This window comes from Haliaeetus albicilla, chromosome 2 (genome assembly GCF_947461875.1).
Source record: "Haliaeetus albicilla chromosome 2, bHalAlb1.1, whole genome shotgun sequence".
In the NCBI taxonomy this organism is placed as follows: domain Eukaryota; kingdom Metazoa; phylum Chordata; class Aves; order Accipitriformes; family Accipitridae; genus Haliaeetus; species Haliaeetus albicilla.
The window spans coordinates 2,606,820-2,628,038 of record NC_091484.1 but is presented as its reverse complement, the minus strand read 5'-3'; the positions used below and the strand labels follow the sequence as shown (position 1 = coordinate 2,628,038).

General features: G+C 61.2%; 1 protein-coding gene across 2 annotated transcripts; it reads left to right on the top strand.

Annotated features, from left to right (window-relative positions):
- Positions 1-291: 291 nt before the first annotated feature.
- Positions 292-18,961, top strand: RGS19 (regulator of G protein signaling 19). Of its 2 annotated transcripts, none has more exons than XM_069802937.1 (6): positions 292-341; positions 12,403-12,545; positions 12,714-12,850; positions 15,322-15,396; positions 16,363-16,597; positions 17,210-18,961. In XM_069802937.1, the coding sequence occupies exons 3-6, from the start codon at positions 12,750-12,752 to the stop codon at positions 17,396-17,398; spliced, it is 600 nt and encodes a 199-aa protein (XP_069659038.1). In that variant the 5' UTR covers positions 292-341; positions 12,403-12,545; positions 12,714-12,749; the 3' UTR covers positions 17,399-18,961. The 2 variants fall into 2 exon arrangements, with proteins under 2 accessions (XP_069659038.1, XP_069659029.1); XM_069802928.1 differs by lacking the exon at positions 292-341 and adding an exon at positions 9,474-9,611.
- Positions 18,962-21,219: the final 2,258 nt, after the last annotated feature.

The window sequence follows — 21,219 nt, the reverse complement described above, 5'->3', positions numbered from 1 at the left end:
GCACGGTTCCAGTGCAGGGTGCATGCAGCAAGCACAGGTGCTGGGTGCCCATACTGGGCGCCGGGTGTGCGTGTGCGTGTGTGTGTGTGTTTTGACGTGAGGAAGTGCCAAAGCTGCAATTGCTTTAGGAAGTCAATCGCAGGGGCCGGGGGACGCGTGCGCAGTGCAGCCGCTCCTCTCCGCTCCGCTCCCGCTGCCTCTCCTTCTCCCTCCGGTGCCGAGCCCGGAGGCAGCGCAGAGGCGGCGGCCGCGGAGTGGGGGGGGTGGGTGGGTGGGTGGGTGGCCGGGGAGGGGAGACACCGGCGGCCGCGGACGGCGGCAGCAGCGCGGATGCCCGACCCGTGAGTACCCCGCGCCCCGGCCCGGGGCCGCGCCGCCGCCGCCCGTGGGATGCCACGGGGCGGGGCGGGTTGGCTGGAGTGGGGGGGGGGGGACACGGGACGGAGAACAGGGACCCACGGGCCCATCGCCCCCTCCCTCAGCCGGTACCCAACCCAGGCTGCCTCCCCGAGGGCTGCGCTTTGCACGTTGTGTCGTGTGTGTGTGTGTGTCCCCTTCCCCCCCCCTTTTGCACGCTCCCTTCTGCGTGTGCCCCCCGCCCCGGGCATCCTCCCTTTTACACGTTTCCCCCCCCCCCGGTTCCTCTTCCCGGCCACGCACCGACCACCGCGGAGCGCCGAGGTTGATGGCGAGGTCGGGCTGTGTGTGTGTCTGTCTGTCTGTCCGGCTGCTGCCTGTCACCGGCCCCATGTGCAAGGGCTGGGAGGGTGGTGGAGGGCAGAGGGATGCTCCGTGGGGACCCGCGGGGCTGGGGGGGACCCCGAGCAGCGAGCAGGGAGGGGGCCCTCCCCGCCGCATCACCCCGGGGGAGGGCAGGGCTCCTGCCAGGAGAAGGAGGAGGAGGGTGGAGGGGGGCATCCTCCAGCCGCAGGGCCAGCTGCACCGGGGTTTGCCCGGCCTGGGGGGGAGCTTGCAGGGAGGATCTCCCCCCTGTCTCCGGCCCAGGGCTGCCCCAGCTCTCCCTGCACCCACAGGTGGGTGCCAGGGCGGTGCTGGAGCATCCACGCACTGGCTCGGCCAGGCAGGCTCCCTCCCCGTGCGGCTCCCTGTGCCCCTGATGCAGAGGGGTGCCATGCCTCGTCACGCAGAGCAGTAGCCATCGGGAGCCCTGACCCGGCCGGCCAGGGAAGCGGGAAGCAACCGAGGTTCGGGGAGGTTGGCTGAGGTCAGGGCGACGGCGGGCTCCGGTCCCTGACGGGTCCTCCAGCAGCGGCATGGCCGAAATGTTGGGCAGAGGGGCTTGGCTCGACGGTTTCTGGGACGCGGCTTTCCCCCGTGGGGTTGTGACATCTGACCGTCACCCAACACGAGCCCATCGTGTGGGCAGCATCGCGTCCCCGCGGCCAAGGGATGGAGAGGGCCAGGCGCGGCCGTCGGAGCTGCTCCGCGTGTGGATCACGGCGCGTCTCTGGGCACGGAGAGGTTCCCCCGGGAACCTCCCTCTCCCTGCCACTTCCATGAGGCTGCTCTGGCGCAGATCCATGGCCTTATTTAAGAAACTAAACAAAAAGTGTTAAGTGAGTGGGAGGGATTTCCCTGCTGCGAGGGGAGTTCATTCCCCTCTGGATGCATCTCCACCATCCCCGTTGATAGAGACGCTCATCCCGTGTCACGCTGGATGAGCGGAGCTCGTGGCGTTTGCTGGCCTGGTGGATATCGTTTTCTTTGGGAAAACGGGTCGCCCCAGTGGGCACATATTTCAGAATATCTCCCAAGGGAGAGCGCCACATCAGATTTCCCTACAAGGATTTTAGCTCCTCTGCGTCAGCCCTTCCCCACAAATGACTCAAGCCGCTAATCAAAATACAGTCGTGTTCTTCAGCAATTAAACAAACTCCACCTCATAAGATTATAGTGGAGAAGCAGGAATTTAGTGACACGAATATATCTCAATCAGGGTGCGGGTGCCCATTTTGGTATTGTTATTAAAAAAAAGAAGGAACTGAAGGCAGATAATCAGATAATGCAACTCAAACCCAGAGAGGGTAAGGGAGAAAAATACCTTGGCAGAGTAATTAATGCTGAGTCTGCCTGAGGTGCGGGAACAGCACATCTCTGCCGCCTCCCCAAGTGCATCCTCTCCCGTCTTTGCTTATCTTTAGTTGCAGTCTCACTTTTAGGCTGGACTTGGGCTACAGCATCTTGAGTTTCAGCTGGGCTCGTTCAAAGGAGGCAGGTGAGCTCAGTGCTCAGGGCTCTTCCCTGCGAGCAACAGGTCCGGAGTGGCAAAGCGGCCACCGCGCCGCTCCTCAACCTCTGCAAAGCGTGAGCTCAACCTGCCGTGGCTTTTCCTCTTTTTTTCCAAATTTTTATCCTCTGGATAAAATTATTATGGGAAGTCAGCTCAAGAGGAGGTTAAGAACCACGCTCGGTGCTGGTGCCGCTCCTTAGCCATCCCGCAGGATGCCCTGCCTTTCCCTTCCAGCTCCTCCTGCTCCTCGGGCTGGTTTCTTGTACCAACCCCCTGGCCATGCCCGAGCACCCCAAAAGCAGAGCAGCCGCAGCAGAGGGAGGCCGGCAGGCATCGCCGCCTTTGTGCCGCCGTGCCACGCGCTCTCGGGGTTCGGTGCTTCGGGCTCTTGCCTGGAATAACAGCGGCTTCCGGGTGAGCCGGTGCCCACGGCCTTCGCCGAGACTTCCTATTACTCAGTTCCTTATTCGTCTCTGCACATCTCTCTATGCATTTCCATTACAAAAGCTCTTCAGAGCAGGGTGGATCTAAGCCAGTTGTTTATATGCATTATTTCATAGCTACCTCTTAATTCGGGGGGAAGAAAAGGTACTGGACTTTAGCACCAGTTATTTTCATCCCCCAACGTGTTACAACATCGTTTTCGCCCGTGGAGGGGACAGGGTGGGGGAAGAGCATCCGATATTTTCTGTGGTGTAAGAGGGGAAGAAACTGAACTCGCCGGCTCACAGGGACTCCAGCAGCCCTGTCGCAGACTGGGAAGCTGCTCTGCGGTGGCCACCACCGCCCCTGCTCCAGCCAGCTCAGGGAATGGGCATCCAGCCCCACAAGCGTCTCCCTTTTCATACCGTCCTGCACCCAGCACTGCATGAGCTTCCTCCAGCTCATTTCCATCAGTACTGGGCTTGGCCAGCCCATTTCTTTCCCCAGCTGCTCTGCCACAGCTTGTCCCATGCAGCACAGGGAGGGTGACCTGCACAAAGTCCCGAATCCATATTGCAGCGGCCATGCAACGGTAGCATTGAGCTGCAGCATTGCTTGCAGCAAATAACTCCACCAGCCGGCTCTCCCCACCACACCCACGGGTTTCAGGACACCCATAACTTTTTTTAGGGATCAGATGCCTTAAATCCAGCTGTGCATGCACTGCAGGAGCCACCGGCTTGGTGCCTTGCTGGGGGTGGGCTGTGGCCGTCCCAGTCCAAAAGTTGCGGGGTGAGTCCGTCCCCTGGCTGGGTGCTGCATGGGACCTGGGGATGTGGGAATGGGTGGCTTGGGGGTAAAACTATAGTGAAGGCAAAATCCTGGCTCTTGCTGGATCCAGACTGCTGTGTAAAACAAAGCAGCAACCCCTGAGTTTTGATCGACCTTTCGCCCTTCTCTGAAAGCGCTCTCTGGGAGCACAGAGAATTATTTTATTTCTATTATTTTTGGCTGGAAATCCACTGGGTTCCTTCTTTGGCAGGGACCGGTGGCAGAGACCTCCCGCCTGTGACTTCCCCCCTCCCTGGCCGCTGGGATGGGCACGGAGGGTGATGCTGCAGCCCACCCCATCGGCTCCTCTGGGTCTGTGGGACCTTGGCTGTCCCAGATGAGTTTACTGGGAGAGGTGGGAGTGCTCTGCCGCTCACCCGTCCCGCAAAACCTCCTGCCTTTGGCCGTTTTGTGGAAGCAGAGATTTAACCGGGGGAAGGGTGGAGCAGCAAGCAACAACAAAGTCCTTTGGGGTTCAGCTTTAACATTCATCTTAGACATGGAAAAAAGGGGGTTTCCTCACAGCAGGAAAATGCATGGTAGAGTTTTATAACAAGCTGCCCTTCCAGTTCTCTAACTGCTTGGGAACAGCCTCAGTTGACCTTTTGAGGGCTCTTTGCTCAGACTGTGAAGATCTGCTGGGTTTGGGGGCCCAGCTTTGCCACGCTCCAGACTTGCTTGTCAGCACTTGCCTGCTCCAGAGGCAGAAAGGCCACAGAGGCTCCGGGGCAGCAACGGGCACAGGGAGAGCGGAGCCCCCGATGTCCCCGCGCATGGCCGTGGCTCTGGGTGCAGGGAACAGGCTGTGGGTGCGCTGGCAGCCCACTCCGGGAGCTGGATTTACTGCTCGTTCAGTATTGAGGGGATTGGGGAGCCAGCAAAGGGGTTTGGGGTTAAGGGGTTGGGTTTTCCAATTGCTTCCCCTCCTGCAGGCATGAACCCACCCAGGGCTTAAGTAGTTTCCTCCGACAGAAGGCACATGCCCAAGCAGCGTTTCAGTGCAAAGGGCAGGAGAAGAGCAAACAGGTACATATTGGCATTAGCGGGCAGGAACCCCGGAAAAGGAAGGGAGAGCTTCAAGCTAGCCTTGGAAAACAAGAAAAAACAAGGAAAGATGCTGCCTGCAAGCCTGGTGTGGGTTTCACCGCGAGGAGAGAGCTCGTGAAGGGGATTTAGAGCCAGGGAAACGTATTGCCGTGACAGTGGTGGCAGGCGAGCTCCTGTGTCCTCCGATGGTGCAGCCGAGCCCTGCAGCATCCTGGGGGCTCGGCAAAGGGCATCACCGCGGCCTGTCACATCGGGGTTCTCGCTGAGATCCCCAGTGAGGTCCACGATCACAATCTGAGTCCAGAATGCCTGTGATGGGCATCCACCCATGGCCAGGCTCCTGCCGCCCCAGCCATCTCCCACAGCCCTGTCCGGGCAGCAGCGTGCCCGGCCGGAGCGGGATGGAGCGGGATGCAGCGGCTGTGGCTGTCACTGTCCCAGGGCTGGTGGCCACCTCTGTGGCACAGGGGCCACGCAGGGTGACAGCGTTTCCTTCCTCCCCCCTGCTGCCAGCTCCTCCCCAGGGATGGCTGAGCCGAACCCCACCGTCTTTCTTCCCCTTTGGTCGGGTTTTAAATAACCGGCACGGCTGGTCTCGGAAGACACGAGTTGCTCGCAGAGCTCTCCGTTGCTTGTCACAGCTGGAGCAGGGCAGAGCATCACTGCTGCCCCGGCGCCTGTGAGGCTGCGGTGACCACAGCACAGGGATCACCTATGTCTCTTGGGATGCTCCGGAGCTGGGAAAAGGTGTTGGGTCACCAAATCCCCCTTGCCCTGGGTATTTGCCTGCAGGACAATCTCCTGGGGAACTCCTTCTGCAGTGCGTCGCTGTTTTAACATAGGACCAAAGTCTGATGCGGGAGGAAGTTTTCTTACTGGTACAAGCAACAGCTCGCCTCTGCAAGCTCTGGTCCAGGGACCCGTGGTGGCACTGGGTCTGGAGCCTGGGGGACATCACAGCCCTGGGTGCTCACCAGCGAGATGTGACATGTGCCTGAAGCCAGACCTCAAAAAACATCCGTCAGGACTGGCAGCGTGCAGGCAGCGGGGCCCACAGCTGTCCGGGTGAATAAAAAGCTGCGGGCAAATATCCCCAGGGTACAGCGTTTGGGGGTGGTCCCCCTTGTCCCCAGCCATCGTGCTGGTGTAACCCCAGCCTGGCCGGTCCCACCGCTGGTTGAGCCGGCTGCCGGGCTCAGCCCTGCCCTGACCACATCAATGCCACGCGGGGCCACGTTTTGGGCAGGGAGCGTGGCTGGAGAGCAGGGCCAGACCTGTCCTCGGCGCAGCCAGACCCACCTCCCGCCCGTGCCGGCGCAGGCTCCCAAATCTCCTCCCTGTGCCTGGCCGGCCGTTCCCGTGCTGGCGCGGGTCTCCGGATGCAGCCGGCGGGGTTTGGTCTTGTGCCGGGGCTGGGGAGAAAAATCGCCCATCAGCCACGTCAGGGAGCGCTCGGAGCCACGGTAAGCGACCCCTTTGATCCAGCGTTTCCCCATGATGCAAGGTTCCCCCTTTTCATCCCAATCCTGGCTTGATTCTCTGTCTGGTTCCTCATTTCCTCGGAAAGGGCAATTCCTCGCATCCTCCTAGCATCCCTATCCCCCAAATTGCCACTAATGCCCCCTCCTCTGCCCCGTGGTCCCCGGGGGACACGGTGCTGCCTGCACTGGCGTGTGCTGGGATGGGGACAAGCAGGTCCTGGGCTGGAAGCACCCCGTGGACAAGGAGCACCCTGCCGCCCACCTGGCTCAGCTCTTACCCCGGCCATGCTGATGTCTTATCCCTCCTTTTCTTTTCCTCTTCCCTTCCATCAGCTGCTGGGCTCCATCCGTGTGGTGTAGCTCCTGCTGAGTATTGATTACTGTGATCTTTCTTGTCCTTTCCCATGGATCATTACCAAACGCCTTAAAAACGCCGTGATACCTCTACTAATAGAAACATAATTGTCAGGGCTTGCCTTATTAAATCCTCCAGCTGATTGTCGTGGGTGCTATTTTTACGCTATGAAACTATTAACTGCATTTCAGTGCAAGAGCCGGGGCCAGAGGGGCGGGTGCCGGCAATGCTGCGCCCACCGTGCCACCCGGCAGCCCGCAGTGGCCATGCCGGGACAGAGCCTCGGGTCCGCTCGCCTCTTTCGAGCAGGTGCTGGAGAGGTTCATGTGGTCCTTTCGGGAAGGCTCTCAGTGGGATTTGGCTCGGAGGATGCTCGGTGCAGAAATAGACCCCGGCTACAGTCGAGGAGAGGTGCAGGGAGCAGAGGATATAGCCGGTCCGGAGAAGGACCCCAGCATCATCCTCATACTGGCAGGAGAGGTGCCCATGGGGCTGTCGGCCCTCGCGGTCTGAAGGACCGGGGAGGTGTTGGGACACGCTGCGGCATCTCCCGGTTCCCATCGCCAGGACCTGCTTTTCCAGTCTCGAGGGATGGCAGAAAAATCACAGCCGGGCAAAGGAACTCCCCCAAAGGCATCTGCTCACCGCCGCCTCCGCCATGTGCGCGGGCACATCTGCCGGCGTTATCAGCAACACGCGCTCGGCGGGGACGCGGCCACGTGAGCATTGCCACCCCCTCGTCCCGGCACGACCCGGGGATCCCGACCCAGCCAGTGCCTGGGACTGCTGGCACCTTGATGCCGGTAGTATCGGGGTTAGCCCAACCCCGTCCCCGCAGAGTCAGGAGGCTTGAGCCTCACCTCTTTAGTCTTTTTTTTAATAGATTGCTAAAGCGGGGTGGAGAGGGGGGGGAAAGCTGGGTCTAAAAATAGCTCCCAAAACTTCCTGTGCCACTGGCAGGTGGCTGGGGCAGGCTGCGGGGGCGGCTGGCAGCTGTGGGGCTCGGTGACGGTGCCTGCCCAAGGGGTAACCCTGGCAGAGGGGGGCCCGCGGGGTGCCAGCCCCCCCCATCACCTCCCTGGGCCGCCCACGGGGCTGGCTCACGTCTGTTTGTGCTCGGTGGCTGGTTTCAGCCAAATTTGGCAGAGGTCGGAGGTGCTGTGTCCCTCCCGGGAGAAAGGCAGGGAGGAGAAGGGGAAGCTGCAGGCTGGGCTGAACCCTTATTAGACACTAGAGAATCCAGCAGCAGGCAGCCGGGGCGGCCGAGATCTGCTCGTACTGATCCAGCGTGGCCGGTCTCGCAGGCAACGGGTGTTTTCCAGCTCCTCCGAGGCACGGAGAGGGGCCGGATCCCGCGCTGCTCCCCACCAAGGCATCGCTGGTGTGTAGCAGGGGGCTCAGCCGTGCCGGCAGCTTGGCTGGGGATGGTGTCTTCGCCAGCACCGGGGGGGGGGGATTTGTGCATCGCCCCTGGCCGAGCAATCCCCACGGAGGTCTGTGATGAGCAGCAAAGCTGCCCTCCAGGTTTTGACCCATAAAATACGAAGGGAAGGTCCCTCCTGGGGTGGAGAGCTCATACCGTGACTGGAGGTGGCCAGAGAATAAAAATATCCTCTGTGTCAGTGGGTGCCCCACGGCCGGCGAGCTGGGGGTGCCAGGGGGTCCTCCACAGGAGCGTGGCCGCATCCTGGCAGCCTCCAGCTCTCGGAGCTGGCCCTGCCCGGCAGCGGCAAAGGGAATCCTGGAAAACCATCTGGAAAATAAATGAGGTTCAGGTGACCAGAGAAACAGAGCCCCGCTGAGCACCCGTGAGGACAGCAGCGATGGTGGGGTGGGTGTTGGCAGAAAAAGTAGCTGCCGAAGCGGAGGGTGACTTTTGAGTAATGGGGGGGGGTTTCCATCCAGACGGGGTGGAGTTGAGGACGGCGGCGGTGTGACTGCGTTGGTTTTTGGGTGCCGGGGTACGCGCTGTTGGAAAGAGAGGAGATAACAGCTCGGCATCCCCCGGGAAGGCGAGGGAAGCGGCTGCGCCAAGTGAGATGCTGGACCGGGCTGATAACGGGCACGTGCCACAACCGGGCGCCTGGCCCAGCCCCGCAGCCCCACGGGAGCACTCAGGGGGTTGTCAGCATCCCCCCCTCCCTCTTTTTCCCCTTTTCTCCCCTTTTCCACCTGCGGTGAGCCCGTGCGAGCGAGGGGCAGCCGCTGGCAGAGACCACAAACCAGTTTCGGTCGCTGGTGTGGTGCCAGGGCCGGAGCCCCCCTCTGCCCGCAGCGGTGCCGAGGGCACGTTTAATCAAGGAAACAGAGGTTGGGCGTCTGATTTCTCTCTCTCTCCTTTTTTTTTTTTTTCTGAAGAGGAAAAAAAAAACGACCAACTTTGTTTGTGAGTCACTCTTGGCCGAGGGAGCCGGGCTTTGCTCTGCGCAGCAGGCGGACTGGCACATCCCCGCGTGGCAGGGACGATGCTGCCGGGAGGCACCGCAGGAGGCTCTGACTCAGCCCACCCTCGGCCACCGGCCCCCTTCCCTCGTTGCCCACCTCGCTGCCGAGCCAGCATCCTCACCCCACGGGCAGCACCGGAGCCCCGGGGATGCCCGGGGCACGGCGTGGCGGAAAGCACCCTCGCTTCCAAGTGGCTTCAGCTGGGTACCGGGAACTGGCCTGTGCCCACCCTGGGGACATATCCTGGCCGTCACTCCTCAGCAAAGCCCATTCCTTGGCCGTGGGGTTGTTCCAGTGCCGGCGTGCCCGGGCTATCTCCGAGATGCCTGGCTGCAGCCGGCATGGGGGAGTCAGTGCCAGTCCTGTTCGGGGAGCCCCGGCTCAGCTGCCCTCATGCCTGCGGCAGCCGCCGGATCCGGCCAAGGGGTGGGAATCGGGAGGACGATCCGGCTCAGCCACCAGCGGGACTCGCTCTGTCCCGCTCCTGCCCCGTCGGGGCGGCCGGCCCTGCGGTGGAGCGGCGAGGAGAGCAGCCGGGCCCTGCCGGGGCTTTCCCAAAAAAGGTCTGAACTCTTCGGTTGAGTTTGCCACTTCCCTTACCACTCCCTTTCCTGTGAGAGGATGTGTTCGGCCGCTTTTCTTTTCTCTTTCTCTCTTCTTTTCTCTCCCATCTCCCTGCCCTCAGACCCGGCGGTCCCGGCGATGCCGCACACCCCCTGAGCCGGCCGGGGTCACCCTGGCTGGCACCCGCCGCCGCAGCGCGATGGCCAGGCTGCAGGTACGGACACACCGCCACCGGCTCCCCCCGTGTCCTCCCCCCGGGTTCTCCCAGCAGCCACGGCACGGGGTCGGGTGGGCACGCCAGGGGTTCGGCGCAGGCTGCGCTGGGGGTGGGCACTGGTTTGTGCCCCGCTTTGCAGAGGCGGGGTTGGCCGGAGGGGGATGCCACGCCGCTCAGGGCATCGTCCCCGGCCGGGGCACTGGGGGAAAGTGGGATGCATGGAGCGGTGTCATTCCCGTGGCCAGTATTTAGCGTCGCCTTGGGTTTTGCCCATGTGGGCACCTCGATGCCACGGCTCCCACTGCAGCTGGCACAGGGCCGTTTTGGTGACTGCTTTGGCTGGGGTTAAGCCGGGCACGGGGCGCTTCGCGTGCGGCTGCGTGGGATGGAGCTGCCCCAGCGCCCCGGCGCAAGGAGCAGCCAGGTGGATGGAAGAGAAGGTTTCCCTTCGAAAGTCATTTTAGGGAGCACTCGTCTTGTCCGGTTGCGTGGGGGGGTCTCCCCTCTCCCGTTTGGGGAGAGGACGGGGCGGTGCCAGGCTCGGTGGGGACGTCACGGCCGCGTGAGCCGGCGCGGTCCCGGGGAAACCCAGCACATGGGGACTCCCAGCCCGGGTGCTGCAGGCACCAGGCGATGATGGCAAAAGCTCCTGGGGGGCTCCCGGAGCTCCCGGGGTTGGGGCGAGGGCAACTTTTGGGGCGTTTCTTCTCTCCGCTGGGGAAACGTCCCCTTTTTTGTCATCCTTCCTCTTTTCATGGCCTCACGCGCGCGCCCTCGCCTTCTCTCCGGCACTCATAGGCTTCCACCGCCCGCCAGCACTTCCTTATCCGCCGGCCCCGGCGTAGACGGAAACAGCCCCATGGCATGCGGCCCCCCCGCCAGCATGGTGGGCTGGGGGGCTGTGGGTGTGTTTAGAGGTGCACGGGGCTGGGAAACCGGCCCCGCAAATCCAGAGTGCGATGGCATCACCCTTTGGTGCCGATCCGGAGCGCACTGGCGTTGCCTTTTGGTGCAGTGAGCCGGGGGGGGACCCTTCGCGGCCCCATGCCTCCCTTCTCTTCCCTGGCTCCCTTGGCGCAGCCCACACAGCCAAGGTGGGTGCCACAGCACCCGGGATGAGCAGCGAGCCGATCCTGCATCTGGCCGGGTGCTGAGGGCACCCCATGGACATGGGGAGGGGATGCTCCTTGCTGGGGGATGCCGCTCCATCCCGCCGCCTCTCCGGGGTGTTTTGGCTCAGCCGCTTGCGGGTCTGCTCTGGCCAAGGTCTAGCACCAGCTGCAGAAGCAAAATGCCTGGAAGTCCCCCTGGAGCAATGCCACGCGCTGTCCCCACGTCCCTGTCCCTCGCCCGCTCGACATCCCGGGGCCATGGCAGAGCCGGGGCTGCCTTTGCTTTGGGGTGGGCTGGGAGGAAGCAGGGTTTTCCCAGCCTTCAGGTTTTCCCAGCCTTCAGGTTTTCCTCCTGCTCGCCCCGTTTCCCACAACCTCATCACCGGTTGCTGTAATTAGTGCTGCGGCCCCGCTGGGAGCCGTGCCCAGAGCCTGGCTACCCCCGTACTACTGTGGGGTTGCAGCCCCCCCAGCAGCACTGGGCACCGTGGGGTGAGTGGGCTCAGAAGCGGGATATCACCCTGGGTGGGCAGGGAGAAGAGCGGGTGCCGGGAGGAGAAGATGGTCGGGCCAGGGAAAGCAAAGGAAAAGGAAAAAAGTGGGAGGTTAAATGGACCTGAGGGCAGCATGGTGCAAGAGGGAGCTGAGCCTGCTGCTGAGCCGGGTGACAAGGTCACAGCCATCCTGCCAGCACTCGGAGCTATAAATAGGGACAATTGGGAGCGAAACACAGACTCTCTCCTTTTTCGTTCCTGCGGGAGCGATGGGAGCCGGCGGGAGGGTTTGCAAGGGCCCAGGCGAGGAGCTGACGGGAAGCACTGCCAGGCGATGGCCATGCTGGGGAATTGATGAGACCTGGGGCAGCTCGAGACAGGGATGCTGGGGTCGAGGCGGCCGGGGGCTGTCCCTGCCCGCTGCCCCCCTCTCCCGTTCCTTCCTTCTGGCAGAAGAAGGACTGTGATTGCTGCCCACTGCCCTCGGAGGGGCACAGGGTGGCAGAGCCAGCTGTGACCGCATCCTTACCACCACCTGCATGGAGGTGGGTGCTCAGCACCCAGCACCGCTTCTGCCCAGGAGCATCCCTGCTCCGGGCTGGGCTGGTGGTGCAGGCAGGGCACGGGGGGATTATTCTGCAGCAATGGTGCAGACAGCGCCAGACTCGGCCAACGCTTGGCACGGGGCGAATTTTGGTTTAGTGCTGGGAGCTGTGAAAACTACCCCCCCACACACACACACCCCCCGTTTCCTTCCACTCACATGATGCCGTGGAGCGGCTCCGACTTCCCCATCCCGGCCCTGAACACGCCGGGGGGGGTCCGGCTTTGCTTCCCCACGGCACTGGGTACAGCTGGGGGTGCACGAGGCCGGCGCTGACCCCCACAACCTGCCCGGCCCTGCTGGTGTCTGTGGGGCTCAGTAGCACTGCCAAAGCATGGGAAAGGGGGTTCTGGGCAAAGCGTGGGGCTGGCAGAGCGTCTGCAGCCGTGTTTCCCCTCCTCCTTTCCTTCTCGCTTCCTTTTCTTGCACGCTTTTCTGTCTGCCTGCCATGCCCCAGCTTGCCACCTGCAAAAGGGCATTCCCCAGCATGGAGCAGCCCCCTCGCCGAACCGCTCGAAGCTGGTGGGGGGGGTCCCTCTGCGAAGGTAACGTGGTGCCGCTCCTCTCCCTCCCCGCAGGCTCCGTCCAGGAGGCGGCAGGGACGTTAGCCGGGGGGTCTCGGCGGCACGGCTCACCCGCGGACTGGGAGGAGCGGAGAGCAGCAGAAGAGCCACCGAAGCACGACCCAACCCCGTCCACCGTGTATGAGGCTGGGACGCAGGTGAGGTGGTGACCAGCTCAAGGCTGGCCGGTGGCCGGGATGGCAAGCGGGAGCCAAAACTAAATCCCAGCAAGTCACTGCACTGGGGTCCCTCGTTTCCCTCGGGCTGCTCGCGCTTGGTGGGAGATAATCATTCGCTCACCCGCTCCCTGCCCTCCTGCTTTTCAGTACGCAGGACCCGCGTCCGCAGAGACACCCCTTCCGATGTCCCGGCATGAGACTTCTCCGACAACGGTGCAACCCGCCAGCAACCACCGCCCCAACGCCTGCTGCTTCTGCTGGTGCTGCTGCTGCAGTTGCTCGTGGTACGTCCCACCACGCACCCTGGCCCGAGGGTCCTGTGGGGCGGCGAGCATCGCCCACCCAATATTGTCGTTTGATATTCAAGGGTCCCGTAAGCAGGGGAGGCGCGAGAGTCACCTGCGTGTTGCTGGGTCGCTCCGTGCTTTCTGCGGCACCAAGCGCTTGGATACGGCTGCTGCCGGAGCAGGCAGATGGGATTCCCGAGGGGGATGGGGTCCCGCAGCAGCCCCCAACCCCTGGGTGCTCTGCAGCCCTTTGGTGCGGCTCGCAGTGCCCGCAGGCAGTGGGTGCGGGAGGGCGGCGGGGATGGAGCCCGTCCCACTCACCGAGCTGAGCCTCCGGGCCGCTTGTGTGCTTTGTTGGGTTGGGAATTGAGAGTGAATTGGGTGCTGTGGTTAGAAAAGGTGTAAATGGTGTTTTGGAGCAGATGGGCATTGGCGATGCCGCGGCGTGTTGCTCTCCCCCCCCCCGACGCGGAGCCTGGTGAGCCCGAGCCTCGCCTTGCTGCACCGTGACTCCTGCCCGTCGGCCAAATCTTTTAAAATATAGAGAGCAGAAAGCAGCACCGGGAACCCCGCTGCGCTAACGGCTCTCCCGGGGCTGGATGTCCCCAGCCCGGCTGCACGGGGGAAGCTGCAGACAGCGTGGTGCTTAGCCGAGCTGCCCAACCTCTGCCTCCCCAGCCCACCCTCCCAGGGCACCTGGCCATGCCCGAGCAGGGTGACGAGGCTGGGCAGCAGGACCCCTGGGTGCAGCACTGTGCAGGCAGGAGGATTTTGCTCCCTGTTTCAGGCAGGTCGGGTCAGGAGGAGAGCTAGGTTTCCTTGCCCAGCATCACGGTGCCTTCTTGCAGCTGCAGTGTGCTGCCCGAGGTGGACCCCCCCCCTCGTCCGTGGGAGCCCCCCCAGGTAGCTCTGCCTTGGAGCAGCAGAGTCTGGTCCTGGCCTCCCAGTGCTGCCCAAAGCCAAGGACATAAGCAGCCGCTTGCCTGCAGCTGCATCTCCCATCCTCTCCGAGGATCCCCAGCTCCATATTCTCAGATAGCTCAGATTTTGGAGAGCCCGTCTGCTCTTCTCCATCCTCAGTGTCAGCCCTTTCTGAGATTGCTGACGGCTTCGAGCTTTGCAGCAGCTTTGGGCTTTACACCCACCGACAGTGCTGAGCTTGGGGGAGCAACAAGCCGTGGAGCTGAGCCCCGTGCAAACACACGGTATATCCCCAGCACCCATGTCAGCCCCATGCAAACCCATGGTGCATCCCCAGCACTGATGCATCGGCCCTGTGCAAACCCCCACTGTGTTCTTGGGGCCCTATCTCGCCTGATTCCGTCTCTTTTTCTTGCATTTGCAAGGCAGCGAGTGTGGCGATCGGCTTCCCTCCCAGCCTGCCCTGAACATCTTCCTCCCAGGCACTGCCCAGGGCTTGGTGGCATTCGGTCGTGGGCAGGGTGACCCTTCCCTGTGTCCCTCCTCCATCTCTGCAAGAGGCCATGAGCATAGACAGGGCAGAAATCCCTCCCATATCCCGCTCCCGGAGCAAGCAGTGGCCGGTGCCAACCGTTTTTGGGGCTCAAGCGTGCCAGGCAGCGAGCGCCGGGGCCAGCGTGGGCAGGGACGTGTCTGCAGCTTTCGCCCACCCCAGCCGCCCTTGCTGCCGGGAGAGAAGTTTGCACATTTAATCTTGTGCGAGCGGTGAGGGACGGTGTCGCAAGCAGGAAGCGCTGCGGTCAGTGCTGGGCACCGAAATTCGAGGGAAGTTGGCTGGAGGCCGCTCTCCCCTTGCACCACCGGCACCCCTGGGGGTGAAGGATGGGGGGGACACAGGGGATGCCGGCACCCCTGAGCCCTGGCACCTCCATTCCACGCTCGGCCTCCGGGCTGGACCGGTGCTGGGTTTCCTGGGGGGTGCAGGGTCCGGCACTTCGCTTTTCTCCATCTATCCCGGCCACCAGCTTCCTTGGTGAGCCGGGGCCAGCACCGGCTGGAGACCGGGATAACCAGGCACGGGATCTGAGCAGACCGTGGCGCTGAGCCCCGACGGCTGCAGCCGTGGGCCCCACAGCCACCCCCATTTATTTATTTATTGGTGTTTATTTGTGGCGGTTCGCAACGGCTTTGCCGTGGGCCGAGCCGGCACTGACCTCTGCCGGCTACTGCCACCTGGCCCCGCGGCCGCTCCGGCTCCAGCTTGGTCCTGGCACATGTCCCGGTGGAGTGGGTCCAGGGCCACGGCAGTGCCAGAGCGCAGGAAACCCCCTTGCACGATGATGGCAAAAATTGCACAAGGGAGCCGGGGTGCTGCCGGCACAGCGGGTGCTGGGGCAGGCAGGGTGCTGGGGAGGATCTTGGCAGGGACAGGGGGGGATGCTGGTGCTCACGGAGGAGATTTGGTGGCCAGGGCCAGTTGGGGGGGTCAAGGTGGGGGTCTGGGTGCATCCCCAACGCCCCTGACTACCTTTCTATCTCCCCGTTAGGAACGAGGACCGGGAGCGAGCATGGAGGGCGTCCCGGGAGACCAAACTGGAGACCATCCCAAACTGTGAAGCATGGTGAGCGCAGGGGCAGTGCCGGGGGAGGGGGGGGGAGGTGGGGGGGGGCGGCATTGCACAGCACAGCACGTCACGGTCCGTGCTGCCACCCTCCTGGCACCCAGCCCCGCATCCTGCCTGCTGATGCACACACGGGGAGTGGGAATGGGGCACCAGGACTTGGGGGTTCCCGGTGCCGCTTCCAGCAGCATGTCCCTGGTTCCCACCGAGAAACAGAGAGCCCGGAGCCACGGGCTGCAGCACTCTGCAATTCTGGCCCTCGGGCCCTTTGCAAAGGGAAACTGAGGCACGCAAGGACCTCAGCAGCTTTCAGGCTGTGTCCCAAGGGCAGACCCTCATCCTGCAAGCACCCTGCTCTGGGGATGCCCTGCACCGAGCACCCACTCCCTGGGGGACGGGTATGACCCCCCCCCAGCCCAGCTGTGGGTGCTCTTTGGAGTGCCTGGCACAGCAGCATTAGGGGGTCAGACATGCTAATTAGCCGCTGATAATGATTGCTCCTGCCCTGCTTTAGCAGGTGGTGGCTATTTGCAGGTAATGGCTATTTGCTGGGGAGCAGCTTCCCTGCCTCCCCCAGCTGTCGGGGATGATGAACCAAGGCCAGTCTCTCCCCTGCTCTGCAAGGGAAGGGCTTTTGCTCCCTTTTGGGTTTGTCCAAAGCCAGCACCAAAATACGCCTCAGTTTGGGAAATTCAGCTGGAACCAAACCCACGCTCCAGCCCGGCCAAGCAGAGCCAGGACAGATGCCGTGAGTGATCTCCCAAAGCCTCCGTAATAACCGGAGCCTGAGCAGGAATGGCCTCGGCATGAGCACCAGGGATGCGTTCGGGCACAGTCCTTCTGGGATGGGACCAGGGATGAGCACGGCTGAGCCGCTCGGGGAGGGACGACGCAGCGGGGAACCCGCAGCCCTCCTGGGGCTGACCATAACGCTGTCCCTTTGCCTTCCCCACCGGGATCTGGCAGCGCCAAACCCACTCCGGAGGAGGTGCGGGGCTGGGCACAGTCCTTCGACAAGCTGATGAAGAGCCCGGCGGGTCGCAATGTCTTTCGGGAGTTCTTGCGGACTGAGTACAGCGAGGAGAACATGCTCTTCTGGCTAGCATGCGAGGAGCTCAAAAACGAGTGCAACAAGCACACCATCGACGAGAAGGCCAGGATGATCTATGAGGACTACATCTCCATCCTCTCGCCCAAGGAGGTACGGGGCAGAACGCCTGGGGGGTGGCTCAGGCTAAAATGGGGGGGTGGTGTTTTTTAGGGAGATGGCTCTGTCCCAGCTGCAGCCCTGCAGCAATTTGGGGATGGGGTGGATATTTGGGGATGAGTTTGGCAGGGTAACGGGTTTGCTTCTTGCTTGTGGACGGTGGAGTGGAGGGCATCCCCAGCCCCCCAAAACCACCCCGGGATGTGGCTGGCAGCGGGACCACGGGCCGGGTTGTGCTGTGGGGCCAAAACCTCACGAGGGCACCAGCGGGCTGAGGAGATGCTGCATCCCAGCTCAGAGCATCCCCCCAAAGTGGGGGCACCCGGGGGGGAGCACCCCATCCCACCTCCCTCTGCCCAGCAAGGGGACACAGGGAGGACCCAGACACCTCTCCGCAGCTCCCTCCAAAACACCCTGGCTCTGGTGCACATATACTCCAGGGTGGAACATGCTGTGGTCTCCCCGCATCTGGCCATGGTGCCACGTTGATACCCAATTTCCTGTGAGAGCCTGTGCAGGGGTGGGTGCTGGGACTGGGGTTTTGTCGTTGGGGATCCCTCACCGTCCCCCGTCCCCCCCCCCCCAATTTCTCTCCCTGCCACCCAGGTGAGCCTGGACTCGCGGGTGCGGGAGGTCATCAACCGCAAGATGCAGGAGCCGTCCTCGCACACCTTCGACGACGCGCAGCTCCAGATCTACACGCTCATGCACAGAGACTCCTACCCTCGCTTCCTGAACTCTGCCATATACAGATCGCTGCTCCAGAGCGTCTCCCGCTCCTCCTCGGAGTCCTAAGGGCGCCCGCCGGCCACGGGGACGTCGGCAGGGACGCGGTGGCTGGCGTGAGGGGGGGGGGAGCTCGGTGCCTCCTTCCCTCTGCCGCCCTCCCTGCCAGCCCCCTCCCCAAGTTTTTAGCTTTTTACCTATGAACCGTCACCCCGGTTTCTGGGCCATTCTCCAGGACTGTCCCTGGGGCTGATGCCACCGCGGCAGCACAGCCCAGGCCGGCTCGTACTACTGAACCCCTGCCCCGTCCCCGCCGCTGGCCGGAGCGAGCTGGGGAAGCTCGCGGGAGCGCGCGGAAGAGCGCCTGGGGCCTGGCTCCCCCTCCCTGGCTCCACCCGCACCCCGTTTTGAAGAGGTCACTTTAAATCCCCTCTCCACCACACCTGGGGACACGGCATGTCCCCGTTTCCCACCTGAGACCCAGTTGGGGACTGGGTTGGGGGTTTTTTGGGGGTGGGGGGAGGTCGATTGTTGTTGTTTGTTTGTTTTTTTTTATTTTAAATGCTTCTTTTGTTGGCTTTTATTGGGGGACTCGAGGGGTGGGAGGGGGGGTTTGGCAAGCGTCTCTGTACATATAAAAACTTGTCAGGTTTACATCACTCCTCCGTCTGTTTGAAGCAGCCGACAGCATGGGGAGCAGTGCTGCAGCCTGGCTGGATGGAGCAGAGGGCAGGCAGCACCCAGGGGCCATGGCCCCCCGTCTCTGAAGCTGTCCAAGGGCCTCTGGAGCGGCCAGAAGGGACCATGGGACCATGAGGATGTGCTCGGAGGGTGGGCAGGGGCTGCCCTACAGCTGCCCCCTCCACCGGTCCCCATCGCACACGTCAGCACCGGTCCAGCCCCGGGACACCACACGCTTGTCACCCCAAACCCAGAGCATCCTGCACCCTCAGTTCATGGACCTCAGAGAAGGGGTAAACACGCTCACAGGCCATGGAGGTGTTATTTACCTTCCCGCAGAAACCCGCAGGCACCAGGACCCCCACAAGCGAAGGCTCCCGGCTGGCCCACACCTGCCCCTCCAGCGGGGAGAATCCCGGGGGTCTGCCCTGGTCCCTCAGGAGCAGTTTGGCACTGAGCAGTGGGCAGGCAGGGCTCTACATGGGATGGGAAATGTCACAGGGAAGATTTAAAATATCTATGTGGTTTTTGTATGGCATGAGGAATGGTTTACTGAAGCCCCAGCACCCAGAATTAAAACATTTCCGCCAGCAGCCCCTGCCCTCCACAGTGAAACGGAGCCAATGCTGGGGTCCTACCACCCAGCTTGGCCACGCACCGGCTCAGCCCTGCTGCAGAAGACCAATGCTAGTCTTTGCCTTTCCTGACCCAGAGCAGCCTGTAGTTTCCTATTTATCTACCCCTTCCCCTCCTTCTTCTCTCTTCATCCCTTTCAAAGAAAAAAGAAAGGGCACTCGCTCTTTTTATTGAAGATATTTTTTAAACAAACAAACCAAAAAATTCACTTGGCTTTTTTGTTTCCTTCCTTCCTAGTGGCATGACTGCGTGGAAATTCATGTCAGTAAAGTTAGTGTTGTTTGCCAAGCTGGAAATACAATTCAAGAAAATGTACTTTTGAGAGAGACCAGAGATAGCTCATTTGTTCAGGAATGTCGGTATTGTTATTATTTGGTTGTTATTGGCAGGTTTTCCCCTGCAAGTGCCAAGTCTGCACAGCTACAGCCCCACAGCATCCCCACCCTGTGCTGGGGAGGTTTTAGTTCTGGGTGCTTGGTTTGTTCTGTGGGTAAAGGAAGTATCTTGACGGTGGGAGGCTGAACATCCCTGAAGCCATTCTGGAGTGTGGCAGGGGTGTCAGAGCCTCTGCACACCATGGAGGTCTCAGTCCAGGGAAGACCCCGCTGCCCCCAGATAATCTAGTTTGTCTCTTGCTCCCAATCCTAGCATTAAACACCTCATAAGCAAATCTTTACTTCTGAGACACCTCTTTATCCAGTGGCCTTCCCCTCCCTGGCGTTATCCCAGAAAACAGCACTGTAAAATGCCCCGAGACACAGTACTTTTCTCTCACTTCCGAGGGGCTCCTTCTGCTTGAGACTCTCCCTACCTAATTCAGGACTGTCAGCAAACTGTACCCAAGCTCAACTCCCTCCTGACAGTAACACAAGAAGAAAGGCAACAGCAACTGGTAATTAGCTGGCTCCTGTTCACAGCACACAAGCCAGAATGCCTTGGCCAGCTTGGGTTTCAGATCCTGAAGCTTTTTTTAAGCATTACTGCAAGGACACTGTTCCCTACCAAGCCTGGCTTGAATAATCCCATTCGCCGCAAGACTTGTGAGGCTTAAACGAGTTGTCAGCATCTTTGAATCTTTTCCTTCTTGGGAGACTTGGCTACACCCTGTAAAGTGAAAGCCCTGAGCAAAGGATCCTCTTGGGATCCCTGCCTCCAGAGAAGCACAGCCCTCAAAGGGGCTGCGAGCACGTTTTTCCATTGCTTTCTTGTGGCTGCTCACTCTGCTCTAAACATCTCCAAGGTCTCTGTTGAATGTCTGCTGTCTGGCATGCTGAAAAGCCAGTGGAAATACTTGTTTTTCACTCTGGAACAGGGGAGCGATGCCATAAGAGATGGGACCGCAAATGCTCCTGCACTGCTTGTCAGCACAAGAGCTGCAATGCACAGGACTGCTCCTGAGCAGCCTCAAGTTCAGAGGCCTTACTGGGGTCCCCCAAATCCTGCATCAGCGCAGTTAAAGGCTAGGAAAAGGAGAGAAGAGGGATTTTAAGTCTCAGGCTGAAAGCTGTTGTGAGGACAGACAGAATTTCCCCACCAGGTTCTAGTTACCTCCCAGAAAGAGCCTGATCCTGCAGGTCCCCTTCACAAGGTCATGTTTGCAGATGTGGCACCTGAGGCACCTAGTTGCTTTGCTACTAGCTCCTTTCTTTATCTCACTCCTTCCAATCACTAGCTCCAAGCTCACCCCAAACCTCATCTGTTTCTAGAGCTAACAGTTCCCACTGATACTTGTAACCCCTACCTCCTCCAGGTCCAAGCCTCTGGAAAATTTCCTGTATTTGCAGCATTTCCCCCTCCTCCTGAGCCTCTCCAGCAAGTCATTCTGAAAATTCAGGCTGCCTTTCAGCTGTCAAGCTAAGAGCAGAGCATACACAAGCAGGAAAGTGCCTGGGACTCCCTTTTAACACACTCACCAGCCAGTGGATTCCCTCCACCTCCTTCCTGAATCAACTGTTCCCAGGTTCCCTGCATGATGGCCACATCAAGGGATAGCACCAAGGAATAGCACCAAGCTGCCAGACCCTTCCCTGCAACAGCCCTGACCTTCCCTGCTCCCAGCTGGGGAGCAAGGGAGCCCTTGGCTACAAGGGTCTCCTTCCACAGGGGGATGGAATGCTAGGAAATGCTAACCTCACATGGGCCCGGCACACCTTCCTCCCTGTCCTGTTCTCCTAGATCAAGTTTGGGATTTTTTTGTGTGGCTGGTGTCACCCTGCTTTCAGTCTGTTACAACCTGGGCAGCACATTCTCATCTTCACAGCAGCCTCTGCTGTTGGCATTTAAAGGCCTGAGATGACAAGGTACACATCACTACAAAAATCAATGAATGCTGCCAAGATGGAAAGCAGCATCTGATCTGTGCCTCAAAAGCTGTGTTCCATCAACAGCTCTCCTCAGCCAGGTGAGGAAGACCAGTACTGCCCACCCAGCCACCCCAGGACTTGGCCCAGTGTTTTAGATTTCATGAGTTGACTAGGAACAAGCCTTCACGCACTGAGCATGTACCTACAAGTGTCTTCTCACTTTCTGGTGGTCCAGGCACTGTTCAGTCCTCATCCACCTGGACACTGCCC